Here is a 27,102-nt window from a genome sequence, read left to right as displayed (position 1 = left end):
CATTATTTGATGGTATTTTCCTATCACTTAATGGAATGACAAAGGTCAATTTTATCTTTTCCTGTCTGTTTCAAACCAATCAACAAATATTTATTGAAAGATTTATTCAAGGCTTCTTCCTTTATCAAGAGAGTTGAAAATCGTCTTCACTGTGATGATAATGTATTTACATCTAGAAGAAAATATGCTATAGAGAATATACCACCTAATTCTCTTTTATTTAATCACTTTAATAATTCGTGTTGCTATTCTCATGTAACGATTTTTCTAAAGGTTAGAAAAAGCACATAGTCACAAATACTAAAATTTTCTAATATTTTAGATGGCATTAATCTTCAGAATTAATGTTTATGAAAATAGGAGGCCAAGAGCTCTTGATAATTCCTTAGAAAGGTCCTTTCTATTATATGTCATAAACATGTGTGAGAAATAGTGCTCTTTTTGCGGTGTGTATGAGGAAGATTGGCCCTGAGCTAACCTTTGTTGCCAATCTTCCTCTTTTTGCTTGAAAAAGATTGTCTTTGAGCTAACATCTGTGCCAATATTCCTCTATTTTATATGGGATGACTCCGTAGCCAGCGTGGCTTGACAAGCGGTGCTAAGTTCATGCCCGGGATCTGAACCTGAGAACCCTCATCTGCTGAAACAGAGCCTGCAAACTCAACCACTACACCACCAGGCTGGCCCTGAGAAACAGTACTTTTAATTGCATTGAGATCTAAGAACCAAAATGGTTTTTGGTGATAGAGGATTATAATTTAGTCTTGGAGATAAATCATGGAATGAATCTCCCCAACTCCACATTTCAGACTAAATGGTTGGAAGAAGATATTGATGGGGACAAGTAAATCAAAGGTCAACTTTTTTTGTAGAAGGTCTAGATTAATAATAATATAAAATCCAGGACTTACCTGTTCTAATATGTTTTGAAGCCTCTCTATCTCACAGTCTATCACAAATTTCTTCTCTTGTCTTCTATCGAGTTCTTCTAGAAGTTGCCTATAGCTGACATCATTAAAATTTTCCACACATATAGCGCTGACATGCCAACCATTTTGTCCTGCTTTTTCCATAATAGCTTGAAGTATCGAGTATCCTATTGGGGAAAAAAAATCCAGAAGGGTTACTAAAAACATGCTTTACTCCTTTTTAATAACTTATGCAGGCATTGAGTCTCCATCAACATTTTTATGTTCCAAAATATACAACGAATGCTTAGAAATTTAAAAATCTGAGTGGTTATTTCTGAATCATTTGTTCTTGCTTTATTTACTTACGGCAACATCCCTTAAATATGGCTTGAATGAAGTAGCAACATCATACTGTGAGCAAGCTCTCAAAATCTCTCTGCTGGAGGTTATTACACTGCTCTAGACACATTTTTGATGAGATAAACAAAAACCAAATCCAGCACCACCTGTAGTCAATAACAATTTCATAAACTCCTTTCGTTATTTTACTCACTAGCAAGAATTAATTTTAAACAACTGTTTTGACTCTCTCCTTGAGCAAGGCAGTAACGTCATTTTTGGCTTCAACCATGGAAGAGAAGATGTAAAAGAAACAGAATAACGGTATTTATTGAGGACCCATTAGTGTAAATGGAGAAGGTGTTGTTTAACTTTTCCTCTCTTGATAGGATTGGCGGTGAATTGAATGACCACTAGGTGAAGCACTGGGCACTCAAACTCATAATCTGGTAGAGGAGACAGACATTTAAATAAACAAATGCAACTTAGCTCTAAAAAGTGTAACGGGAGCTGTACTCAAGGTGAAGTGTTGGCCCAAGGGAAGGTTTGGTTAAATCTGCCTGGATGGGACAGGGAATAACACCGCGGAGGAAAAACAACTTGAACTGGATCTTGAAGGTTGAGAAAGTGCATCCAAGATTGCTGAAGACGGAGGGGTGTTTATTAGACGGAAACAGCTTTCCAGGAAGAATGGGATGGTTTCTACCCTGTTCTTGGTTCAGATCGCTCTGCTTGTGGAAGGGAAGTCACAGATCTTAGTATCTGGTTTAAGGAAGAAGGGGCAAATTCATGAACCCAGCACTTGGAGTATTTCTTTATGTCAACATCTTCTTGAAGTCTTACTTTTTCCAGCTCTCAGCTTGGAATTGGTATATGAGAGAAAGGGAAAGAGTCTTTGAATCTATAAGTTGCCTGTAAACAAGGATTGGTTAGGATCAAAGCCCATCAACCAATTACTTTTTCCCCTTGTGGCTTAGCATAAAAAATAAGTTAGTCCTCTTTAAGAAGGTCTAACACTTATTTGAGCTCATTCTATACCAGCTGCCTATGGTTTCTCCCCTCCCTGGGTCTCTGGAATTAGAGTAGAGAGCTGGGTGGATTAAAAGTGAAGACTTAAAATGAATACACTGCGTTTGCAAGATAAGAGCACATTTATTCCGTTTTCTGATTGCTATTTGAGTCCCTCAGATTCAAGAATTTTGATTTTTAGGTATGCTTTCTGCAAGTCAGAGTTTCAAACATAATGGATACTCAGTTATTATCAACAGATGGAACTGATGATGAGATCATATTTGAAATATAAATTACCTGATATCCTGCCAAATGAAATACTGTGGCAGTCAGGATTCATTTTTATTTAAACAAAAAAAATTCCCCAAAGAGGAAAAAAAGAGGGCATGTTAATTACTATATAATTATTCTGGTATATCTATTGCTCCATTTAGTCTTTCCTTTTGTAATGTTTGCCTGTAATTATCTTTTCAAATCTTACCTAGTTCCCTCCACCCGCTCCAATCCCAGTACTCTTTCCCTGGTTTCCTGTTCGAAGCATATGTAACAGGACAGTCTGTGTCTTATCTTAATGCACGTGTTCACGCCTCGTTTGTTCTTTTACTGGGACTTGCCCTTTGATAGTAAGTGAGTCAATGTTCCTTTTATTCATTTTTGACACCTATGAACATGTTCTTTTTAAAAATACCAATTGACATTTGACTTTTCCTCGTTCACCTTTATTGTTACACCAAAATAATCCAAAGACTTTTTGTTTGGTTGATTTTTTTAGTGTTGTAAAAATGATAAATATTGGCCACACACATCGAAGTAGTCTTCCTGCTTCCTGGGATCAATTCACAGCTTGGCATGGTTCTTTAGATATTACCTTTTTTTTTTTTGGTATCATGTGGTTATCAGGCTTCATGTCAGTACTCAGCATCCAGGTGGTTATTTTCCTGTCTACAGGACTTTTACATAATATAGAGCTATGCATCTTCTGTTACAATTTATATATGTTCCCAGTTGCATGTCAGATGTTGAAAGATTCATGCTTTCAAAATTACTATGCACACAAAATTATAATTCAAGTTCAACATTTCATTATCTGATTTTTCAGTCTTACACAGGACACGAATTGAAATAAGACAAAAGCACAGGACACAATTTTTGTTAAATGGCAAAGAAAGTTGGCTGCCTGAAAAAACCATTAATCATCGTCAGAAATAAACGGCATCTTTTTAATGCAGTGCAAAGGACATGCAGGTAGAGTTCCAGAGCCTGGTTGGAAAACTGGATTCTTTTCTCAGCTATGTTTGATTTTGGTATGCTCTTATTCATTGCTACTCAGATATGTGTATCTTATTTATTTGTCAAGTTAGTTGACAGCATATTGTAACTCGGAGAAAATACCACTGTTGAATCTATGATTATGTAACTCAGTTGTTATATAAACTAGAAAGTCACAAGTGAAGTCATACTAATTCTACATCTGGCTGTGATTTGTATCTTCTAGTTATTAGAAAATCTGCAGTGCAACATTGCTGGCCAGAAAATGAACACTGCAGGTTTAGGTGAAAATCACAAGACTAATGGAGAATCCAGTATCGTAAAGGATCTTTTCAATCTTGCTTCTCCTTCAAAGAGCTGGCTGGCATTTTAATTCAATATAATTTATTGAAAACCTACTACATCCAAGATTCTTTAAGGTGTGCCAAGATAAACAAAGACATGATTCTTGTCTCTACAAGGAATTAAGGATGTAACCAAACTGATACTTAGGTAACTTGCAATTATACAAATTATATGGTATTGTATAAATAGCTCCAAAAGAACAAAAATAATTCTACTAGAATAGCAGTGAGAGGATACCATGGACAAGATGTCATTACTGGGTTACAGTAAGTAATTAAAGGCTTTTTCACAGTTATTGAAGAACAGTATCAATTACACATACAATTTTTTAAAAATGTTATGTCATGTAACGATATTATCAATTATGCTAAATAGAATCATAGTGTTGTATGCAGTCTTGAGCTACTGCATCCTTACACATCAACACTTTTTATATCATTCATGGATATTGACCTATTTTGGATGAGTAGTACCATCCAGACATGTGGCTGCTAGCAACACAAGCTGAGCTTATTTATCTGATGTCCTCTTTTACAAGAGTTATTTGGTTCAACTTTCTGTACACAGAGGAGCAGGAGGAAAATCAGGAGAAATTTATGTCAGGATGGAAAGAATTTCAAAACGAAGGGAGGTATCCATACAGTGTAGAAAACCTTCACTTAGATAAGGACAGAAAAGTGCCCATAATATTTTTGGTTTTTGTGAGGAAGATTGGCCCTGAGCTAACATCTGTTGCCAATCTTCCCCTTTTTGCTTGAGGAAGATTGTCACTGAGCTAATATCTGTGGCAATCTTCTTCTTTTTTATGTGGGATGCTGCCACACCATGACTTGACGAGCAGTGCTAGATCCGCACCCAAGATCCGAACCCATGAACCCCAGGATGCTGAAGTGGTATGCGTGAACTTAACCACTATGCCACCGGCAGGCCCCCCATAAAGCTTTTCAATTAGAAGGTCATTGATGCACTCAACAGGAGAAGCATCCATGGAATGTTGGGTATAGAAGTCATATTTATTGTTCCTTCTTTCTCTCTCTTTTCTTTTTTTTGCTGAGGAATATTTGCCCTGAGCTAACATCCACTACCAATCTTCCTCTTTCTGTATGTGAGCCACCACAGCACCGGCACTGACAGATGAGTAGTGTAGGGCTGTGCTGCCCGGGAACTGAACCCAGGCCACTGAAGTGGAGGACACCGGACTTAACCACTAGGCCACTGGGGCTGGGCCATAGAAGTCATGTTTTAGAGGAACAAGAAATTGAGATGAAGTAAGAACCTAGAAATTATCAAGGAATGTCATCAGGATCATGAAGTAATGGGATGAAAGGTACACCATTATGATGACTACGGGATAGAGAAACATCTAGGTCAGGGAAATTGGTTTGGGAAGGAGAGATTGGATCTGTTTCATGGGGAGCTGTTGAACTTAAAAAGGAGGAGTGACAAAGGGAGAGAGCAGCAGCCTGTACTTACTCAAATTAAAGCCTCTCTCATTAATCTTGTGAATTGCTATGCAGGTACCCCCACTACTACACCATTGATTTCTCTGGTCTGGCACAATTACTGGCATCTGAAACGAGTGCATTTGAAGTGAAAAGTGTGTATGTCTGGAAGTTTACTTCATGCTGTGTATTAACCTCAGGCAGACAGAGGAATCGGATTCTGTAATCCTCACCGCATTTAATACCACCATGCTGGAGCTGTAGAGCAGATTTAGTAATCATTTAGTTTGGACTCTTTCCAAAGCAGCTTAGATACTGAAATAATGTGTTCAAAGGCTTCAGTTTGGATTCTCAGGTCTCAGCATGCAGAGTGGCCAATATTGCAGCTGGTATTGGCAATAAGAATATTATAATAATATATTAGTCTTAATATATATACTATATATAAACACATATATATAGTATTAATATATATAATTAATAATATAATAATAATATAAAAGATAAAATTATCTGCAGCTGTGACTATAGCGTGCATTTATGCCATAGTTCAAGAAGCGCATAGGGAAAATAAGTAAAGTTCTTCCACCATATGCAGTTTGAAGCCGTACATGTGAACCTGAGGGAAGATGGAATGTCTTGGATTTTCCCTTTTCTACAGTCAAGAGTAAAAAGAGAAAATCCATCTTCAAAGATGGTCATTCTGGGTCCTAGATTTTCCCTAAGGCCTCTTGTATTTTCTGACAGTAACATTTATTGTCTCCCATACCTACATTGCATTGTTCAGATGGCATCTTATAGGGAAATCTGAATCCTTAAGTCTATAAAATTTTCTGTCAGTTGCGACTGAACTTAACCCTGATTAATATAAGCATACAGCAAGTATTGCCAATCATTTGCCACAGAGCCAAGATACTAAACACTTCCTCTCAGGAATGCCCTAACACTGCTTTGTCTTATTTCTCTTGAGCTTTTCTAGAACCAGGCCACTGGAGAATTTTATTTTAGTACAAAGAATGGTTGGGCCCTTTAATCCCTAAATTCACTTGTTTATAAGGCAACTAAATTGATCTTTGTAGACAGAAAGTCCACGACACTTCCTTACATGAAGCCTTCAGTGTTTTCTTACGCTTTTAAGATACATACCAAAATCTGGTCACAGGTGTCCTCTCCCTCTCTTTCAGCCTCACTTTGTACTACAATCCTCCTTGCTTTCTACCCTTTGGCAGCACTGGCCTTCTCAGGTGTTCTAGCAAGTACCATGCATCTCTTTAAAAGATTATTTCCTTCCACTTTCACCTTCTATTCATTTTTCAGATCTCATCTCAGACATGACTTATTCCAGGACTAGATCACTTCCCCCTCATATAAGCTCTTATCACTTTCTGTACATTTATTTTAGAAATTTTTTAACCAGTTTCTAACTATATATTTAAGTGACGATGTGATTAGTGTATCTGCCCCCCCCCCCACCCCCCGCACTATACTGTAGGCTTCATGAAGGTAGGGACTACTTCTGTGCTCAGTACCTAGTCTACCAGACACTCAGTAGATGCTCAGCACAGAACTGTTTGAATGCGTGAATAAATCAATGAGAAATTCATAGGGAGGAATCAGGATGTTAAAAGGCTCAGAGGTAATAAGGAGCATGGCAGCTCACATTCAGGAACTTCAAATACTTTAGTTTATCTTGTGCATTTGGAAGAACAAGGGGTGTGTGTGGAGAATTAGTGTGGACTCTAGGAAAAGCTTCAAAGACTGGAGAGGTCAGCAGGCGAGGGACATATCACAGGAGCCTTCTCTATTGTATTACAAACTTTGGTCTTTATTCTGCCGGAGTTTTAAGAAGAGAGTGATAAGACTGAATTTATTTTAGAAGGATAATTTAGCTGAGGTGGGGAAAATACATAGATGAAAGTAACACAAGAAACAGGAAAACCAGTTAGGAGGCCATATTGAGGTAATCCAGGTGAGAGATAATAGAGAAAGGAGAGTAGATTCTAGATTAAGGAGGCAGAATAAATCAATTTGTTGACTGAAGAAACATAAGGGATAAAGAGAATGAGGATTTAGCATAACCATCATCTGTTCTACTGGTGGTCATTTTACTTCTGTTTTCAGAAGGAACTCTTAGATCTTTTTTTTTGAAGATTAGACCTGAGTTAACACCTGCTGCCGATCCTCCTCTTTCTGTTGAGGAAGACTGGCCCTGAGCTAACATCTGTGCCCATCTTCCTCTACTTCATATGTGGAATGCCTGCCACAGCATGGCTTGATAAGCGGTGCCTAGGTCCACACCTGGGATCTGAACTGGCGAACCCCAGGCCGCCAAAGCAGAATGAGAGAACTTGACCACTGTGCCACCAGCTGGCCCCTCTTAGGTCTTTTTTGATCTCCCAGAGAAGCATGTTTTTCTCTTTGGATTTCAGGTGTCGATTGACTTGTGATAATGCAGTGCTTTCAGCCACCTCCTGCATCACCCGAAGCAGTATGTTAAATTCTGACCCAGGTTTCAGAAATCTGTTTTTCTCCCTCGTTACAGACATCAAATTTTCTAGAGACCATGTCTGTAGAGTCTGAATATTCCCTGAGAATAAACTGGATATCTTTTAAGTTTGCCTTTAGCTATTTTTTTAATCTCCTCAGCACTATGGGTATTTATCAATATATATTTATTTTTTAATTATTTTACTCTTATCATTTTTTCTTTTTTGGTTAGGAAGATTCGACCTGAGCTAACATCTGTTGCCAATCCTCCTCCTTTTTCTTTTGCTTGAGAAACATTAGCCCTGAGCTAACATCTGTGCCAATCTTCCTCTACTTTGTATGTGGGATGCCTCCACAGCATGGCTGATGAGTGGAGTAGGTCCACACCTGGGATCCAAATCTGCAAACTGGGGCCACTGAAGCAGAGCGTATGGGAATTTAACCACTCAGCCATGGGGCCAGACCCCTTATCAATATCTTTTTATAATATTATTATAAAAGGCAAACTCTTTTTATGCAAAGAAGCCATTCTTGAAAAATTTGCATAGCTTTAGATTCAAATAACTAAAGACTAATTTCCTAATTAGAATAAACGTCTAGCATAATTTCTATACAGTTATTATTTTGCTCACAAGTTGAGATTTTATCTATTTTTTGCATCATACTATCTAAAAATTCATAATTTTGATTTTATCTATTTTTTGTATCACACTATATAAATTTCACAATTCAAACTTGCATAAAATGCCACAATTGTCTCTTCCTAACGTGATTAAATTATAGATTTGTGAATTAGCAGGCACAAGACTAATGTTTGTCTCATATTAAGCATTCAAATTACTTAAGACCTAATTTTGCATGTTAAACGTATTCAATATGCCAACACTTTGGGAAAACAAAGTATTGAGTTGAGAGGAGGGATAGACTCCTTCAGGGAGGACTTCACTGCAGGGAGAATGACACAGACTGTAGTGTGGTCCTTAGGGGATGGGGAGGGTTTGATGGGTGAAGACGGTGAAGAGGAAGGAATAAGTGAAACATACGGCAAAGGCAGAGAGGCAGGAAGTTCAAAGAATACTCAATAGATTATTAATAGTTAATAGACTAGTTTGCTGGAGTAGTGGATTCATAAACTATATTATGCTTATTATTTTACAATACAATTGGACCCCATAAGAGCCCTGTGAAGTAGGAATTATTATCCTCACCTTATAGGTGAAGAAACAGAGATAGAGATAGGTTATGTGATTTATATCAAATCATAACCCTAATAAGTGGTAGAACTATGATTTGGACTCAGGCTTTCTATTCTCAAGTCTAAACACTTTCCCACCACACTTTAATGAGTGTGGAGATGCAGGAGATGAAATTGGAAAGGAAGGTTGAGGCTATGTTGCGAAGGCCTTTAAATAACAGTCATCATCAACCTTTCTCTTTCTTTCACAAACACATCTCATCTTTTAGCATAGTCTATTGGTGCTATCTTCAAAATATATCAAGAATCTGATCATTTCTCCCCATCTCCACCGCCACCATCCAGGTCCAAACCACCATCACCTCTCATGTGGATTATTGCAATGGTCTTACAGATGCCCTTGTTCTGCTTTTGCCTGCTTCAGACTATTTACAGCATGGGTACAAGCTAGCCAGGTCATATCACGCATAGCTCAAAACCCTCTCATTGCTTCCTTACAGTGGCCTGCACAGCCCCACATCTCTGACCTCCTCTACTGCTTTCTCACAAACATCACAGGCCACTGGCCTCTTTGCAGGCACAACAACCCTCCAGGTATGTTCCTGCCTCAGGCTTTTGCTCTGGAATGCTTTCTCCAAGATAAATGTGTGAGGCTCACTCTTTCACTTCCCTTAGGTCTTTGCCTCTTCAGTGAGGCCATCCTAGGCTACTTTATCCCTTGTCCTTAGATTTCCTACTTCCCTTCTCCGTGTTTTTTTCTCCCTAACACCAGCATCTAATGTACTATATATTTTATTCACTTCTCTTGTTTATTGTCTATTTCCCCCACTAGAAGGTAAGCTCATGAAGGCAAGGCTTTTGTTTGTTTGCTGTGCTAGAAGAGTGCCTGGCATCTAAAAGGCACTCAATAAGTGCTTTTGAATAAGTAAGTACTAAAAGTTCAAGTTTACTCCATTGGCAACAGGGAAACACTTGGGGCTTTGGAGCAGGGAAGAGACAGATTTCTAAAATAGGTTCCATCATATTAGCTTGATATGGTGGAAATGATGGATTCAAGTAGAAAGAGAGGGAAGAAAGAGAATTCAAATAGGAGGCTGTTAAAATTAATCCAGGTGTAATGCAATAACTCCTCCGATCTAGATTAATTCTGAAAAAAAAAAAAAAAAAAACCAGAAAGAAAGGAGAATGTCCATTGTTTGGTTTTCTCTATATTCTATACTTGGTCCCTCATTCTGTACTTATCTATGTAAGAGTCAGGAGATTTTTCATTGGATCAGGTAGAACCATATAAGATTGCCATTTCTCTTAGTCTAAAATATTCAAATTTCAGCAGTGTCTTATGATTCAAGCTAGAGCTTGGAATTAGCGAGATCTGAAAACTACTTAATTTATACATATAGACCCTGGAAGAATGTGGCAGGTAAATGCAAAAACTCCCAAACTGGGGCAGAGAGAGGTCTTGAGGTGCTGGTGCCAAGAGCCCTGGACATCTCAGCAAGTCCTCAGGGTATCCCTGGAAATGGCTCTAGAGTTTTCATTATCAGTCTTCATAGCAACCATCTTGAGTCATTAATAAAGGCTAAAATAAGCCTCAAAAAACTCAGAATTCAAGGAAGTGTGAAATCCATTTTAGAAAGTACTCTATTCTGCATGATAAAAACAGGAGTGCTTTTGGTTTGTAAAAACAAATCCTCAGCTAATGCTGAAGAGCTGGTTCATTGGTTGAAGATGCAAGATAGCCAATGCTCTACAGGGAATGAAAAGACCAATTAATTTATTCTAGCCTATGTTGAAGTCTGAGTCCAATAGAGCTCATTAATTAATCATGAAAGCCATCACTAACAACAAAACACACAGAAGTGTTCCACAACATATTAAATATCAGCCTGTAATATTCACATGCTGAACTGTGTACTGTAAATAATGTTAATTTGGATCTGGCTTTTATACACACTAGCCCAAACCATTCATTTTGGTTGATTTGGAAGTGATATTTTAAAATATTACTTTTGTCTTTTCTTTAGAAAAGGAGTAGCAGTAGATAATTTTCTCAGGATGATTCTGGTGAAAGGATTTGCATACAATTACCGAGACAATTTCTGTTCCTAGCAGGAACAAACACGGGATGAAGTAAGTATTCACCATATGATTAGCCTAATTTTTCTATCCCACTGAGGCTAGCTCAATTCCAAGAAGTAATTGTAAACTCACGTCAGCTACTGGGTGAGTGAATACATTTGATTACTCACTATTAAATTTATTTCATGGGGAAATGACACTGAGGTGATCATCTAAATAAAGAGTGTTTTCTGGGACAGCATGCCAGGTGACAAATGATGGGTTCAGTGGTAGACTCACCTTTCAGCTGCAAAAATTGTGTTTCTCATTTCAATTATATGGTTCTGGGCAAATTATTTGAATTCCTTAATCGTCCACATTTGACTTCTATGCGATGAAGACGATTAATGTAGGATTTTATTAGTTCTAGTAATCTGCTCTATAGCTGTTAATAAAAATCATCTTCATTCCCCATGGTAGTGTGAATGTAGAATGCTGTTGTCCATTTGAAGGAAGTACTCTGAATTCATGGCAGGTGAAGAAATTCCTCCCTACAACTCTGTACAAATGGGAGAATCACAATGTATAACTCAACGTCCCACTCCCTCTCAAAAACTAAAACAAAACTTAACTCTTATTCTGGAATTCCATATTTGCTTATTGGCCATTTGCCCAGTCTCTTTAGTTAGGAATCTAGGAGATACTCTCAGACTTGTCACTCTTCTCCACCCTCATCTCAAGTCAATCCTGATATTTCTTCTGAAGTATTATTTTTAAGATCTTCATAAGCAAGTCCATACTTACTCATTCTTTCATTTTTTCATTCAATGAATATTTATTGAGTGTCTACTTATACTAGGCCGCTGCTCTAGGGGCTGCAGATACAGAAATAATGAAAACAGTAAAATGTGCCTACCTTCATGAAGCTTACACTCCGGTGGCTGAAGCAGACAAGAAAGAAATACACAAATACTTTTATAGTATAATGATATGAGGTGGTAAGTGCTATGAAGAATAATGAAGGAAGAATGAGACAGACACCTATCTGCACAGTAATGACAGCTCATCTCTCACTGAATTAATTAAATTATTTATCAAGTAAGCACTATATGCTACTTTTGAAAATGCTATGTATACAGGGAGTCACAGGTACTGATCTCAAGGATCTTGAATTATATTAATTGCAATTGCTAATTTACCTATCTAGTTCTTTTTAAATACAAGATAAGTTCTTATTCATTTTTGCTTCCTTAGGTTTTCTTTTACACAATGGAAAAAATAAGCTCAGTGAGAGTTAGGTTGAATTGAATGGCAAGGGTAAAAATCCCGCCTTTTTCATATAGCCCCCCGCCCCTATTTGATCAAACCTAATAGTAATAAAGATAATAGTAAAAATAACTGGCAATTATTGAAGCCCTACTTAATCCCTAACAGACACTGTATTAAGTGTTTTACTGGCATGGTATTAGTTTTAGTATCTTCATTTTATATAAAGGAAACTGATGATAGAGAAGTTAAGTTCTTGGCCAAGATTACTTAGCTATTAATTGGTAGAGCCTCATTCTGTCCAACATTAAAGTCTGCCTTTTATTCTCCTCTATGATGTGGTTGGTCTATAATACGATGAACACTTAATTCCATTCTGTCTGGGTTAATTTTATTCCCGTATTAAGGATTCATTTTTGACCCAGAAGTATCCCTGACTATGAAGCATTCCTTGGTACCACGAGTATTTTCAAGGAGTGCTGTGACTTCTGCCATTCATGTTGGAGATATGCTTGCTGCTTTAACTCCAGGTTCACAGGGAAGTGAAGCCGCTTCCCCCCGCCACCCTCTCCCCAACAGTCTGTGGGGGATTTGGTCCAAAAGGAACAACCACTAGAAAGATTACAATAATGAATAAAGTTTCTTCCTTCACAATAGCCTGTGAATGCTGCTCCGTGGTTAAGTTTGGTTAATGATGTCGTCCCTAGTACTGCTCGGGACATAACCATCAACCGCCTTCTCTCTGTAAGGATATCAAATGTTAAATTGTAGAATTAGGTCAACTCTGGTGAAAAAATTTTTGAGTTACTACTTAGATCTATCTATATGCTTGCCCAAGTACTTCCCTTCTGGAAAGAGTCACAAAATCCTATAGAACTATTTCATAAATTATATTTGAATCACAGTATGCAATGGCTTTTGCTGATGCAAAGTTTAATGTAGAGGAGTTTTCTGAATAGGTATTAAGATAGTAAAACCAGAAAGTACTTGTATTTTTAATTAGAGTAAATTTGCCTGAAAATCATAATGGATATAGAAACTTTTGTCTACAACTTTATAATTGTAACAAATTTGAGCCAAGTTTGTGTTATCTGGATGGAAAGTCAAATCAAATTATTCATTTTTTCATCAAATATTTACAATGTGGCAATAAGCCAGTAAATTAGTGTCTGCTATGCTTTCCGTAGTATCTATTACTACGTACCATTGACACCTTGATTGAAACTCAAAGTTTTCAAGGTTCATTTTGACGACACCAATAAGTCACTATCAAATTAGTTGTTAGTGAATTAAATTTTTATTTGTTTAGGTATTATAAAGCATTCCACACATTAATTAAGTTAGTATAAATTTTGTCATTATGTGTTTTATAAAACATAAAGTTTGCATTATGTTCTCTGTTTTAATCTCCAAATGTTCCTTCCTTCAAGCCTCATAATGTTATTAGTGTAATTATAATACTTGAATTCAACTATTGTCTTTGTTCTAAGAAGGTTTTAGTGCTAGATGCTTGTGAAAATATGTTATAGTCCATTTCTGAAAAAGTGCCTATTAGCAGATAGATACTTAAGAGTTAAATGAGTATCTGTAGGGAATATTTCCCCAAACACTGCTAACGTCCTTAAACATCATCAGCTTTTCACGATGCCCCCTTCCATGTTTGATAATTCTAGCGATTTCTGAAAATTGACTGCCCTTAAGCACTATTTCAGTACAATCTGAAAAAAAAGTTTTTTGTTTTTTTATGAAATTGAAGAACTCTAGGTTCAATGAATTTTTATTTTTTCCCAGAGACTCACCTCTTTGTAGCTGTAGGGTTGTTTTGTATCCAGAAGACAGGATAAATTGGATTTCTGAATTTTGTTACGGAACGTCAGCTTTGCCATCTGTATATCTTTTACGTAAAGCATATAGACTCTTTCTGCAACTGGAAAGGCAGAGCTGATGCATTCATACTGCCCTAACAAATCTAAGACCTCACTGATTCGTTGCAGCCTAAAGAGACTTTAGGGACAATGTAGCCCAAATTCTTGAACTTGAGGAAATGAATACCAGCCCCCTCCAAAAACAACTTACCAAGTTGTAAGTGCTAGGTATGGTAGAGACTGAAACAGGAGTCTCCTAACTCCTAAACTAGTATCCTTTCCAGTACATCACTGTCTCAGCTTCCTGTAAAAATTCCAGCTCAACGATTGCTATTAGAGGAAGGTGATCTAAAGAATATGATATTTACCAAGGGTCTAATTCTCAGGCATGAACCTTTATAGTGTATTTATTTCAGTGGACCTCAGAACCAGATGTTTTGCAAGGTAATAAAGAATCTTTTTTTTCATTGAGGTAACATTGGTCTATAATATTACATAAATTTCAGGTGTGTATGATTATATTTTGACCTCTTTGTACACTACATCATGTTCATCACCAAAAGTCTGGTTTGCATTTGTCACCTTACAAATGTCCCTCTTTACCCGTTTCATTCTCCCTCCAACTCCTGTCCCCTCTGCTAACCACCAATCTGTTCTCTGTATCAAGTGTTTGTTTATTGTTGTTTATCTTCCACATATGAGTGAAATCATACAGCATTTGTCTTTCTCTGTCTGACTTATTTTGCTTAACATAATACCCTCAAGGTCCATCCATGTTGTTACAAATGGCAAGATTTTGTCTCTTTTTTCTTTTGGCTGAGTGGCATTCCATTGTATATATATGCAACAGCTTTCTTATCTGTTTGTCCATTAATGGGCACTTAGGTTGTTTTCAAGTCTTGGCTATTGTAAATAATGCAGTAATGAACATAGGGGTACATATATCTTTTTGAATTAGTGTTTTCATGTTCTTTGGATAAACACTCAGAAGTGGAATAGCTGGATCATATAGTAGTTCTATTTTTAAGTTTTTGAAGAATCTCCATACTGTTTTCCATAGCGGCTGCACCAATTTACATTCCCACCTGCAATATACAAGAGTTCCCTTTTTTCCACATCCTCTCCAACAATTGTTATTTCTTGTCTCTTTAATAATAGCCATTCTGATGGGTATGAGGTGATATCTCATTGTGGTTCTGATTTGCATTTCCCTAATATTAGTGATGTTGAACATCTTTTCTTTTTTTTTTTTGAGGAAGATTAGCCCTGAGCCAACAGCTGCCAATCCTCCTCTTTTTGCTAAGGAAGACTGGCCCTGAGCTAACATCCGTGCCCATCTTCCTCCACTTTTTATAGGTGGGATGCCTACCACAGCATGGCTTGCCAAGCAGTGCCATGTCCACACCTGGGATCGGAACTGGTAAACCCTGGGCCACCAAAGCAGAACGTGTGCACTTAACCACTATACCACTGGGCCAGCCCCTGAGCATCTTTTCATGTGCCTGTGGACCATCTGTATATCTCCTTTGGAAAAATGTCTGTTCAGATTCATTGCCCATTTTTTAATCCAGTTTTTTTTGCTGTTGTTGTTGAGTTATATGAGTTCTTTACAGATTTTCGATATTAACCCTTTATTGAAAATATGATTTGCAAATATCTTCTCCTAATTGTTAAGTTGTCTTTACGTTTTGTTGATGGTTTCCTTTGCTGTGAAGAAGCTTTTTAGTTTGATGTAGTGCCATTTGTTTCTTTTTTCTTTTTTTCTTCTTGCCTGAGGAGACATATCCAAAAAGATATTGCCCAGACTGGTGTCAGAGAGTGTCCTGCCTATGTTTTTTTCTACGAGTTTTGTGGTTTCAGGTCTTATATTCAAGTCTTTAATCCATTTTGAATTAATTTTTATGTACATTATAAGATAGTGGTCTACTTTCATTCTTTTATATGTGGCTGTCTAGTTTTCCCAACACCATTTATTGAAGAGACTTTCCTTTCTCCTCTGTACATTCTTGGCTCCTTGGTCAAAAACCAGCTGTCCATAGATGTGTGAATTTATTTCTGTGCTCTCAATTCTGTTCCATTGATTTGTGTGTCTGTTTTTCTGCCGCTATCATGCTGTTTTGATTACTATAGCTTTGTAGTATACTTTAAAATCAGGGAGTGTGACATGTTCAGCTTTGTTCTTTTTTCTCAGGATTGCTTTGGCTACTCAGAGTGTTTTGTTGCCCCATATAAATTTTAGGATACTATTTCTGTGAAAAATGTCCTTGAGATTTTCGTAGGACTTGTGTTGAATCTGTAAGCTGCTTTAGGTAATATGGACTTTTTAATTCTTACAATCTATGAGCACAGAACATCTTTCCATTTCTTTGTGTATTCTTTGGTTACTTTCAACAATGTCTTAGAGTTTTCAGTGTATAGATCTTTCACTTCCTTGTTAAATTTATTCCTAGGTATTTTATTCTTTTTGTTGCAGTTGTAAATGGGATTATATTCTTGATTTCTCTTTCTGCTAGTTTGTTGTTAATGTATAGAAAAAATACAACTGATTTTTGTATGTTGATTTTGTACCCTGAAACTTTACTGTATTTGTTTATTATTTCTAATCATTTTAGAATTCTTTAGGGTTTTCTATATATGAAATCACATCATCTGCAAATAATGACAGTTTTATTTCTTCCTTTCCAGTTTGGATCCCCTTTGTTTCTTTTTCTTGCCTAATTGCTCTGGCTGGGATTTCCAGTACTGTGTTGAATAAGACTGGCATATGTTGTGGTTCTTTCCTTCTACACCCATTTTATTCAGAGCTTTTAATCATAAATTGGTGCTGAATCTTGTCTAATGCTTCTCTGCATCTATTGAGATGATCATGTGATTTTTATTCTTCACTGTGCTAATATGATGTGCCACATTGATTGATTTGTAGATGCTGAGCCACCCTTGTATCCTTGGAATAAATCCCACTTGATCATGGTGTATGATCCTTGTAATGCATTGTTGTATTCGATTTGCTAATATTTTGTTGAGGATTTTTATGTCTATGTTCATCAGTGATATTGGCCTATAATTTTCTTTCTTCATGTTATCCTTGTCTGGTTTTGGTATGATGGTAATGTTGGCCTAGTAAAATGAGTTAGGAAGAGTCCCGTCCTCTTCAATTTTTGGAAGAGTTTGAGAATCTTGATTGTTTGGTAGAATTTACCAGAGAAGCTGTCTGGTCCAGGACTTTTGTTTTTTGGGAGGTTTTTGATTACTGTTTCAAACTCCTTACAAGTGATCAGTCTATTCAGATTCTCCAATTTTTCTTAATTCAGTTTTGGGAGGTTGTATGATTCTAAGAATTTACCCATTTCTTTTAGGTTATCCAATTTGTTGGTGTATAACTTTTCAAAGTATTCTCTTATAATCCTTGGTGTTTCTGTGGTAGCCATTGTAATTTCTTCTCTTTCACTTTTGCCTTTATTTATTTAAGCCTCCGTTTTTCTTAGCAAGTCTAGTTAAAGTTTGCCAATTTTGCTTATCTTTACAAAGAACCAGCTCTTAGTTTCATTGATCTTTTCTATTGTCTTTTTAGCCATTATTTTGTTTATTTTTGCTTTGATTTTTATTATTTCCTTCCTTCTACTGACTTTGGGCTTCATTTGTTCTTTTTCTAGCTCCTTTAGTTGTAATGTTAGATTGTTTATTTGAAATTTTTCTTATTTCTTAAGGTAAGCCTGTATTACTGTAAACTTATCTCAGTACTGCTTTGCTGCATCCCATAGAATTTGGTAGGTTGTGTTTTCATTTTCATTCATCTGCAGGTATTTTTTGATTCCTCCTTTGATTTTTTCACTGATCCAGTACTTATTAAGTAGCATGTTGTTCAGTTTCCACATACATGTGACTCTTCCAGCTTTCTTCTTGTAGTTGATTTCTAGTTTCGCACCATTGTGGCCAGAAAAGATGCTTAATATGATTTCAATCTTCTTAAATTTATTGAGACTTTTTTTGTTTCCCAACATATATTATACCCTTGAGAATGTTCCATGTGCACTTCAGAAGAATATCTATCCTGCTATTTTGGATAGAATGTTCTATATATATCAATTAAGTCCATCTGGTCTAATGTTTCACTTAAGGCCTTTGTTCGCTTGTTGTCTTTCTCTCTGGATGATCTATCCATTGATGTAAGTGGGGTATTAAAGTCCCCTACTTTATTGTGTTGCTGTCAATTTCTCCATTTATGTCTGCTAATAATTACTTTACATGTTTTGGTGCTCCTATGTTAGGTGCATATATATTAATAAATTTTATGTTTTCTTGACCTTTATCATTACATAATGTCCATCTTTGTCTTCTTTTATCCTTTTTGGCTTGAAGTCTATTTTGTCTGATCTAAGTATGGCTACACCTGCTTTACTTTGGTTGCTACTTGCTTGGAGTATTGTCTTCCATCCCTTCTCTTTGAGCCTATGTTTGTCTTTAGAGTCAAGATGTGTTTCCTAGAGGAAGCATATTATTGAGTCTTGCTTTTTAATCCATCCAGCTACTCTATGTCTTTTGATTGGTGAATTCAATCCATTTACATTTAGGATGATTATTGATACATGAAGACTTAATACTGCCATTTTATCTTTTGTTTTCTGGTTGCTCTATATTTCCTTTATTTCCATTGTTTCTTTTTCCTTGTGTTTTTGTCAGCCGTTTCAGTTTGGGGTTTTCTGTAATGCTTTTCTCAGTTGCCTTTTTTAAAATGTTTTGTGTCTCTGCTCTGAATTTTTGTTTTGTGGTTACAATGAGGTTCATATAAAAAAATCTCTTGAATAAGATAGTCTTTTTTCTGCAGATAGTATCTTACCTTCATTTGCCTAAGCAGGTTCAATCCTTTTCCTCTTCCCCTTCTAAGTTTTTGTTGGTACAAATCATCCTTTTTTGTATCGTAAGTTCATTACAAATTGAAGTCAAATTGAAGTTATTATAGTTATTTTTAGTGCTTTCTTACCTTTTAACTTTTATGTTGTAATTAGGTGTTTACTAAGCTATTCTGAGATAGAGTTCCAATTTCCTGATTCTGTCTGCTTATTTATCACCTTGCTTAGAGCTCTGTATACCTTTGCCTTTCTGTTTCAGGTAGGAGAGCTCCTTTTAACATTTCTTGTAGTGTAAGTCTAGTGGCGATGAACTCCCTCAGTTTTTTTTTTTCCAACATTTTGAATGTATCACTACACTCCTTGCCTATAAAGTTTCTGTTGAGAAATATTATGAGGGCCTAATGGAGGTTCCCTTGTAGGTTATTGTTTTTTTCCCTGGCTGCCTTTAATATTCTTTCTTTGTCATTGACTTTTAACATTTTTTAATCATCTGTTATAGAGGATGTCTTTTTGCTTTGAGATAATTGGGTGTTCTATTACTTTCATGGAGTTATATATCTAGTTCTGTCCCCAAATTTGGGAAGGTCTCAGTTATTATTTCTTTAAATAAGCTCTCTGCTCCCTTCTCTCTTCTTCTGGGATACCCATTATCCTCATGTTGCCCTTTCTAGTGGAGTTGGATAATTGTAGAATTTCTACATTTAAAATCAAAATTTTAGTTCTCTCTTTTCTACCTGCATCATTTCTATGTTTCTATCTTCAAGCTCAATAATTCTCTCTTCCATAAGGTCTGCTTTATTTCCAATGCTTTCTTCATCTCATTTATTGAGTTCTTCAGCTTCAGAATTTCTGTTTGGTTCTTTTTCAGACTTTCAATTTCTTTGGTAAAATATTCCTTCTGTTGGTTAATTTTATCCCTGAGCTCATTGAACAAACTTTCTGAGTTTTCTGTAGCTCAGTGAGTTTCTTAATGACAGCTATTTTGAATTCTCTATTAGTTAAATCACAATCTTCCATGACTGTATGTTTGGTTCCTAGAAGATTGTTATTTTCTTATTGTGACGTTGTGTTACTATGGCACTCTACTGGTGTATTTGTTGTAGCAAACACTTTACTTATTTAGGTATAGCTTTTTGTTTTGATTCAGACTTTTCAACCATTTAGAGATTAGAAGCCTTTCTTTTGTTTTGCAGTAGGTGGCACTATAGTGCTAGTTTTGTTTTCTGCTATGAAAGCTGCCTTTGGCTATATTTGAGGTTCTGCATATTCCACCCTCTACCTCCTCTATCTGGAGTGTTGCCAGTAATCTCATTGTTGCCACCTGTGCCTCTGGTGGTCACCAATGTCTTACTGTTGTCAGTGTCACTGTGGTTGCTGGTTTTGCCACTTGTGGTACAGGGATGGCTGACCCCTCTGCTGCATCCAGGCTCACCTGGGTCAGAAGTTCTGCCACCATTGGAAGAGTGGTGGGGAGAGGAAGGGTAGACACAGAGATGGGTTTCTGGGGCACCACCTCTGTTCTTGCCTGTTTCTTTGTGGCTGCAAGTGCTGCTGTAGTTGGGATGTCTGAGTTGTGTGTGCTCCTCCACTCTGCTGCTACCAGGCTCTGAGCTATGGCTGGGGGCCCAGGATCATGTGGCTCCACCTCCATTGCTTCTTCACTCCCTGTTGCTGCAGGTGCCACTGTGATTGGCTTGCTGGAGTCATGAGGAGGCTGGGGGTAGTAGGCTCAGCCACTGTGGCCAGGGGATCTGGGCACCATCTCTGCTGTTCCCTTGTTTTGCCTCCTCTATGAGCTCCAATCTACCCACCTTTGTATGTACTGATGTGTGAATCTCTCTGATGTCCTGGTGTGATAGGCAGTGTAGCTTTGTTGGATTGTGGATGTTTTACTTGCTGTAGATTGAAGAGAAGAGACAAAGGGATCTTCTCACACTGCCATGATGATGACATCTCCCCAATAAAGCATTCTTAATGTTCCTTGTGTAAGAAACAACTTTGTGATAAATTCCTTTTACAATGCAGAATGAGGAAAGAGTTTGCCTCTCCTAATCAATCCTGATCTAGATCCTCCTAATTTAGAACCTCTTGTAAGACAATAAGAATACAAATCTAGCTAATCATGTCTCCTGTTTTGCTTTGGATACAAGAAAGATAAGAATGAAGGCTAACGTCATGGTATATCTTTCCCTTATGAGTATAATTCTATTGTATAATGATACCACTTTTCATAGACTCTTGCAGTAAATGCATGAAAACTATTATTATGCTACCAAATGTAAGCTAATGATCAAAAGTAGCCCAGAGTAGAGAATGGGAAGGTGTGTTTGTGAATGAATCAGTCCTGTAGGAAAATAATTAAAAAATATTGAAGATGGCTGAGTGCTTCCTGAATGTGGCAGAGTGCTATTCTCATATTAATCATTAAAATCACAAAATTTTAAAGACAGGAGAACTCAGCTCTCATTTTACAGACAAGGGAACTGAATCTTAGGGAGAGGAAATGATTGACAATTCTTAAGAAGTCAGCAGCAAAACCAGTACCTGAGGAATAGAGACTATAAAAATCATCCATAAAATCAAGACCCAGAGGTCTCTACTTCTCTCACTCTCTCTTTCTCCCTCCTCTCATTCTCTCTTTCTCTTCCCCTCCATCTATCCCTCCTTCCTCCTCTATCTTTTATCTCATCAGCTCATCTTAGATTATTTACATTTATTACATTTTACTTTACAAAATGAGATTTACTATACATATAGAAGATATTCAAAATATTTAATGACTTGTATGATATTGGTCAATCAAAATGACTACCAGTGCAGCATGGTCCTGGAGGGAAGAATATCATTTCTATCACATGCTTTCTTGTAACCTCCATTTTTCCTTAATAATAGATCATTTGTATATTTTCAGGTCAATAAACACAGAGCTACGTCATGACTGTTAATGGTAACAAAGGATGCCATTGCATGATATATTACATTTTATTTAACATTTAGATTATTTCCATTTTTTTACTGTAAACCATACCATAATTTTTCATTTAAAAATATAGTTCAGATTAAATCCATGTTCATTGATAACTTGACAAAGAATAAAAAAAAGGCTAAAATGTTACAAATCATTTTTGTTTTTAATATATGACACATCATTACTAAATTGCAATACAGCTCTTTGGCTTTTATAAACAGAAACCAAATAGTGCTGGAGAGTCCTTTTTCCAGCAAAATTCCATCCATGAACATTTAAAATTGAACATAAAGTGGAATTGCTTTCTCCTTTCTTCACTTTTTTTTTTTTGCCTTTACTGAAGTCTTTAAATTCAAGCATCAGCCTGAAACTTTTAAAGGCTCCTAAACAATGTCCTAGCTGCATTTAAATGAAGAAAGAATGTCTTAAACTTAAAGATAAACCAAATGTGCCATTTGAGAGATGTAAGCATACAAAATAAATGTGCTTGTTGCCTATTTGCCTTTCTTGTGCCTCAAAAGGCTCTAATCTCAGCTTTAACGCACAATTAGAACTGAGAGCAGGTGAAGTGTGAGATGAGATAATTCCTCTTCCATGACAGACTCCATCCTGGGTCTTTCTTGCACATAAGCCCCAATCAGGTGATCAAAACATTTCTCAGATCACTCAACAATGTCTCAGATGGCAAATCAGTGCAAAATTCACGAAAAGATTTTGCTCAAATAAGTACACTTTCCTAGGTTTACTTGATTATTTTTTATGCCTTGTTATCGATCTATCCCACCTATAACATCAAGATCCAGAAGTTGAGAAGTGTTTTAAAACTTAAAAGCAAACTTCTGATATCTAAATAACTTTTTAAAGGTTTTCATAGATTTTCAAAAGTGTAGCTATTTAACATTTTCCTATTTTACATGTATATATATATAGAGAGAGAGAGAGAAAGATGCAGTAAGTAGAAAAAATATTTAAATATCATTTATATATCTACCATCCAGAAGCTATTAATATTTTTTAAATTTCCTCCAGTTCTTTTTATTTATATTCTCACCAATATAAATGGCAATATTTTATGCACATTTTTCTTCCATAAAATAATTATTTATCTATGCTATTTAAAACTTAACAAGCATCATTTAAGGGCTGCTTAATATTATGTCATGATGCTTTTCTATAACTCCCTTGTGTCCCTATTTAGATTGCTCCTTTTTTTGCCCTTGTAAACAATACTGTAATGAATACTTGGTTTCTAATGCTCCATTTCAACTGTTTTTTTTGAAAGAGGGATCATAAAAAGAGTTCTGTATTATATGCCAGTAGATATTCATATTGTTACATCAGTTCTATTTGCTTTATATTTGGCAAAACATTGATATCATCTCTCTTAAAGTAGAAAGTTTAGTAAGGCAGTAAGACATACAGAACAGAAAAAATATTGAGCAATTTATTAGATTCAAATCCTTTTAAAAACTTTATTGTAAAAACTGAGAGTGATAAATTCCAGTAGGAAATCCTAGGGTTGGTTATTCGGGCTAGTTATGAATGCAAAGTTTGAGGTACTGATGCCCATGATATATCTTTGGTAGTCAGGGTCACAGAAAGAGAGGGATCACCACCACTGCATGATGTTCTATTTATTCTGGCTTAATAGTCCTAGGACAGTTGCTTCCAAGTTTATATAGCCTAACGCTCTCCTTATCTGGAGCTTGTACACTAGTCCTGCCTCATTTGATCCATTACTTCACACTTAAAACTTCTTTGGCTGTGCTGCTACTGCTGCTGCTGATCTGTTTAAACAGGTAGTTCAGCATCATTGTCAAATTAACCATTCCAATTCTCAATTAGCTGCTCATTTTACAAAAGGCAAACTTTTATATATTCAAAACTATAGATATATTTATTTATTTATTTTGTGGAAGATTAGCCCTGAGCTAACATCTGCCAGCAATCCTCCTCTTTTTGCTGAGGAAGACTGGCCCTGAGCTAACATCCATGCCCATCTTCTTCTACTTTATATGTGTGATGCCTGCCACAGCATGGCTTGACAAGCTGTGCATAGGTCCACACCTGGGATCTGAACTGGCAAACCCCAGGCCGCCGAAACAGAATCTGTGAACTTAACCGCTGCACCACCAGGCTGGCCCCTAGATTTATTATTTTGCTAGTTATCCCTATTCACAGTCTATGCTAGGTATCTTCTTAGGAACTATGCCAGATTGTCCATCCACATCTGCTTTTCATTTTTTACCACCTTGCCCTGTGCTTATTGATGGTAGAGAAGGCTGACAGTATGGTCTACATCTATGATCTTTGGCTTCCAGTTGAGTTGATTAAATGAAGTCAGGTGCAACATACCAAAGGGCTGGAGAAGAGTAAGGTCAAGGTATTCTTTCCGTGATTCCTTTCTGCCAGGTCAATGTGAGGCGATTGCATCCTTTAAACAAAAGGCCATAATCCCTGTAATTCAGCATTCTTCACCCAGCTACACTCTCTATACAAGTACATCCTCCACTTCCTTGCCCATTTAAACTTTTGGTGGTAAAGGCTCCCTGCTGTTGCTAGCTCTGGGGTACAGCACCATCCATTTCCTGGGGTACAGCACCATCTCTTTCCTTGTTGGTGTCCCTAAATCCTGCCCAAAACTTTTTTAAGCAGTTCTTAATTACTATCTTAGTCCATTATGGTTGCTATAAAAATACCATAAACCAGATGGCTTATAAACAACAAACATTTATTTCTCACTGTTCTTGAGGCTTGGAAATGGCACTGGGCAGATTAGATCATTGTCCATGGTGTGGACCAGGTTATTCACTGATGGCCGTTTTTTTACTGTAACCTCACATGGTAGAAGGGGGACTTGAAGACCAAACTCTCTGGGGTCTCTTTTATTAAAGGTACCAATCCCAATCAAGAGGGCTCCACCATAATGACCAAATCAACTTCCAAAGGTTCCACCTCTTAATATCATCACACTGGGAGTTAGGATTTCAACATATGAATTTTGAGGGGACACAGACATTCAGACCACAGCAATTACATAGTTAGAGTGTGCCATTTGTTTTCCAACAGGATAGCAACTAACTGAAGCGGCTTTGGGTCCAAAGAAATATATGTTTGGTAGAAGGAGTTTACAGGTATAATTATTCTACCTATCCTGTTATATCTCTCACTTTAATATAAATTCCAAAAATTTCACAAGACATTTTGTAACCTTCCTTAACTTATCATTTCTTTCTGTGGTTGGAGAAAGCCTATGCTCTAACCTTATGTCCTTAGATATCACTACTTCCAATTATACTACATTTTAATATTGCTTCAAAAATTAAGAAGATAGAACACATAGTTTACAATTTCAAAGAGTACAAAAAAAAAAAGAATTGTATTCTGGCCCTCCTTATTTTGGGGTTGTACCTTAATGATCTTGCATTTCTTTTACATTTTAGACAAAGAGTGTTTTATAATAAACAAAAGCAAATGTTCTCCATTATCTTAGTGATATATCATTTTTATGACCCAGATATAGTCTGAAAAGACAAAGGCTTTCGTCAGCCAATTCCTGCCACAAAGATTGGCTTACTTGACAAAAAACATGTCAAAATTAAAATTCTTATTTTTGGTAGACGTTATCCAAAAGTAAATTGGTTAATTCTACAAAACTCCATCCAGCAAGTCTACTCATTAAATTACATGGAGTATATTTTCTGGTTCACTCATGCTGGCAGTCACCCCAGATAGTTATATGGTTCATAAACAGATATTCTTTAGGGACATCTATAGGGGATTTTCAGTGGTTCAAATGGGTCAATTTTAGCACCTGTTACTAAAGTTTTCCAAATCTAAAAATTTCAGCCTCATGATATGAAACTTTGAGGTCACAATCAATCAAGTATATAAATGTTTGACCTGACAGATACAAAGATGCTTTGTGGAAAACATTCCATTTTTGTCCACAAATATTTCTCCACAATAGATGGGGATACCTTGTCCATAAGATTTTCATCATTCAAAATAAATTATCTTACCCTGCTATCTGATTGTCTGGTTCTCAAAGCATATGATGCTGACTCAATAATAAAAAAATCAATCTTTTAGGCCCTCATTAAGTATAATCTTTAATAAACTGCTATCCTTTTATCACATACTGATAGAGAAAAAGAGATTAGTCTTCCTCCTTAGTTGCTTACACATTTTACACTACAGCCTGTGCCAAAGTGGGTTATAGGATGACACCAGCTCAGCCCCAGCTGCAGAATTGTGTTCACAGGAACATTATAATGTTATACCTTCTATTTTATTGTGGGCCATTACAATAAGTAACATTATTTAGACAGTTTCTGCACTTGCTGTAAGCCTCTTTAAAGAATATACTTTTTAGATCTTCTGGAAGGCAAAGGAAACCAAGATCAAAACGAAAAAACAACCCACAAACTGGGAGAAAATGTTTGCAAATCATATATCTGATAACCCCTTATAGGATTATCTCCTTAATATATAACTCCATAATATATAAAGTACTCACACAAATGAACCGCAAAAAAACAACGCAATCAAAAAGTGGGCAGAGGATATGAATAGACATTTTTTCAAAGAAGATACACAGATGGCCAATAGGAACATGAAAAGATGCTCAATATCACTAATCATCAGGGAAATGCAAATCAAAACTACACTTAGATATCACCTTATGCCTGTTAGAATGGCTATAATCACAAGACAAAAAATAACAAATGTTGGAGAGGATGTGGAGAAAAGGGGACCCTCATTCACTGCTGGTGAGCATGCAAATTGGTGTGACCACTATTGAAAACAGCATGGAGATTTCTCAAAAAATTGAAAATAGAAATACCATATGACCCAGCTATCCCGCTACTGAGTATTTATCCAAAGAACTTGAAATCAACAATACAAAAAGATTTATGCACCCCTATCTTCATTGCAGTACTATTCATAATACCCAAGACATGGAAATAACCCAAGTACCCATCAATTGATGATTGGATAAAGAAGATGTGGTATATATACACAATAGAATACTACTCAGCCATAAAAAAAGGCAAAATCGTCCTATTCGCAACCACATGGATGGACCTTCAGGG

General features: G+C 36.5%; 1 protein-coding gene across 30 annotated transcripts in view; it reads right to left on the bottom strand.

The window, feature by feature from the left end:
- GRIA4 (glutamate ionotropic receptor AMPA type subunit 4) overlaps positions 1 to 27,102 on the bottom strand; it is a 368,773-nt gene that overhangs the window by 108,500 nt on the left and 233,171 nt on the right. For all 30 annotated transcript variants that reach the window (XR_011540831.1, XR_011540825.1, XR_011540824.1 and 27 more), the window contains one exon: positions 912 to 1,096. Coding sequence is in view for 19 of the 30 variants with exons in the window: in XM_070623039.1 (XP_070479140.1) it covers positions 912 to 1,096 (185 nt within the window). In the remaining 11 variants the exon portion in view is untranslated. The remainder of the gene's footprint in view (positions 1 to 911; positions 1,097 to 27,102) is intronic.

This window comes from Equus przewalskii, chromosome 6 (genome assembly GCF_037783145.1).
Source record: "Equus przewalskii isolate Varuska chromosome 6, EquPr2, whole genome shotgun sequence".
Taxonomy (NCBI): Eukaryota; Metazoa; Chordata; class Mammalia; order Perissodactyla; family Equidae; genus Equus; species Equus przewalskii.
The sequence above is the reverse complement of the archived record's forward strand: the minus strand, read 5'-3'. Positions and strand labels throughout refer to the sequence as shown.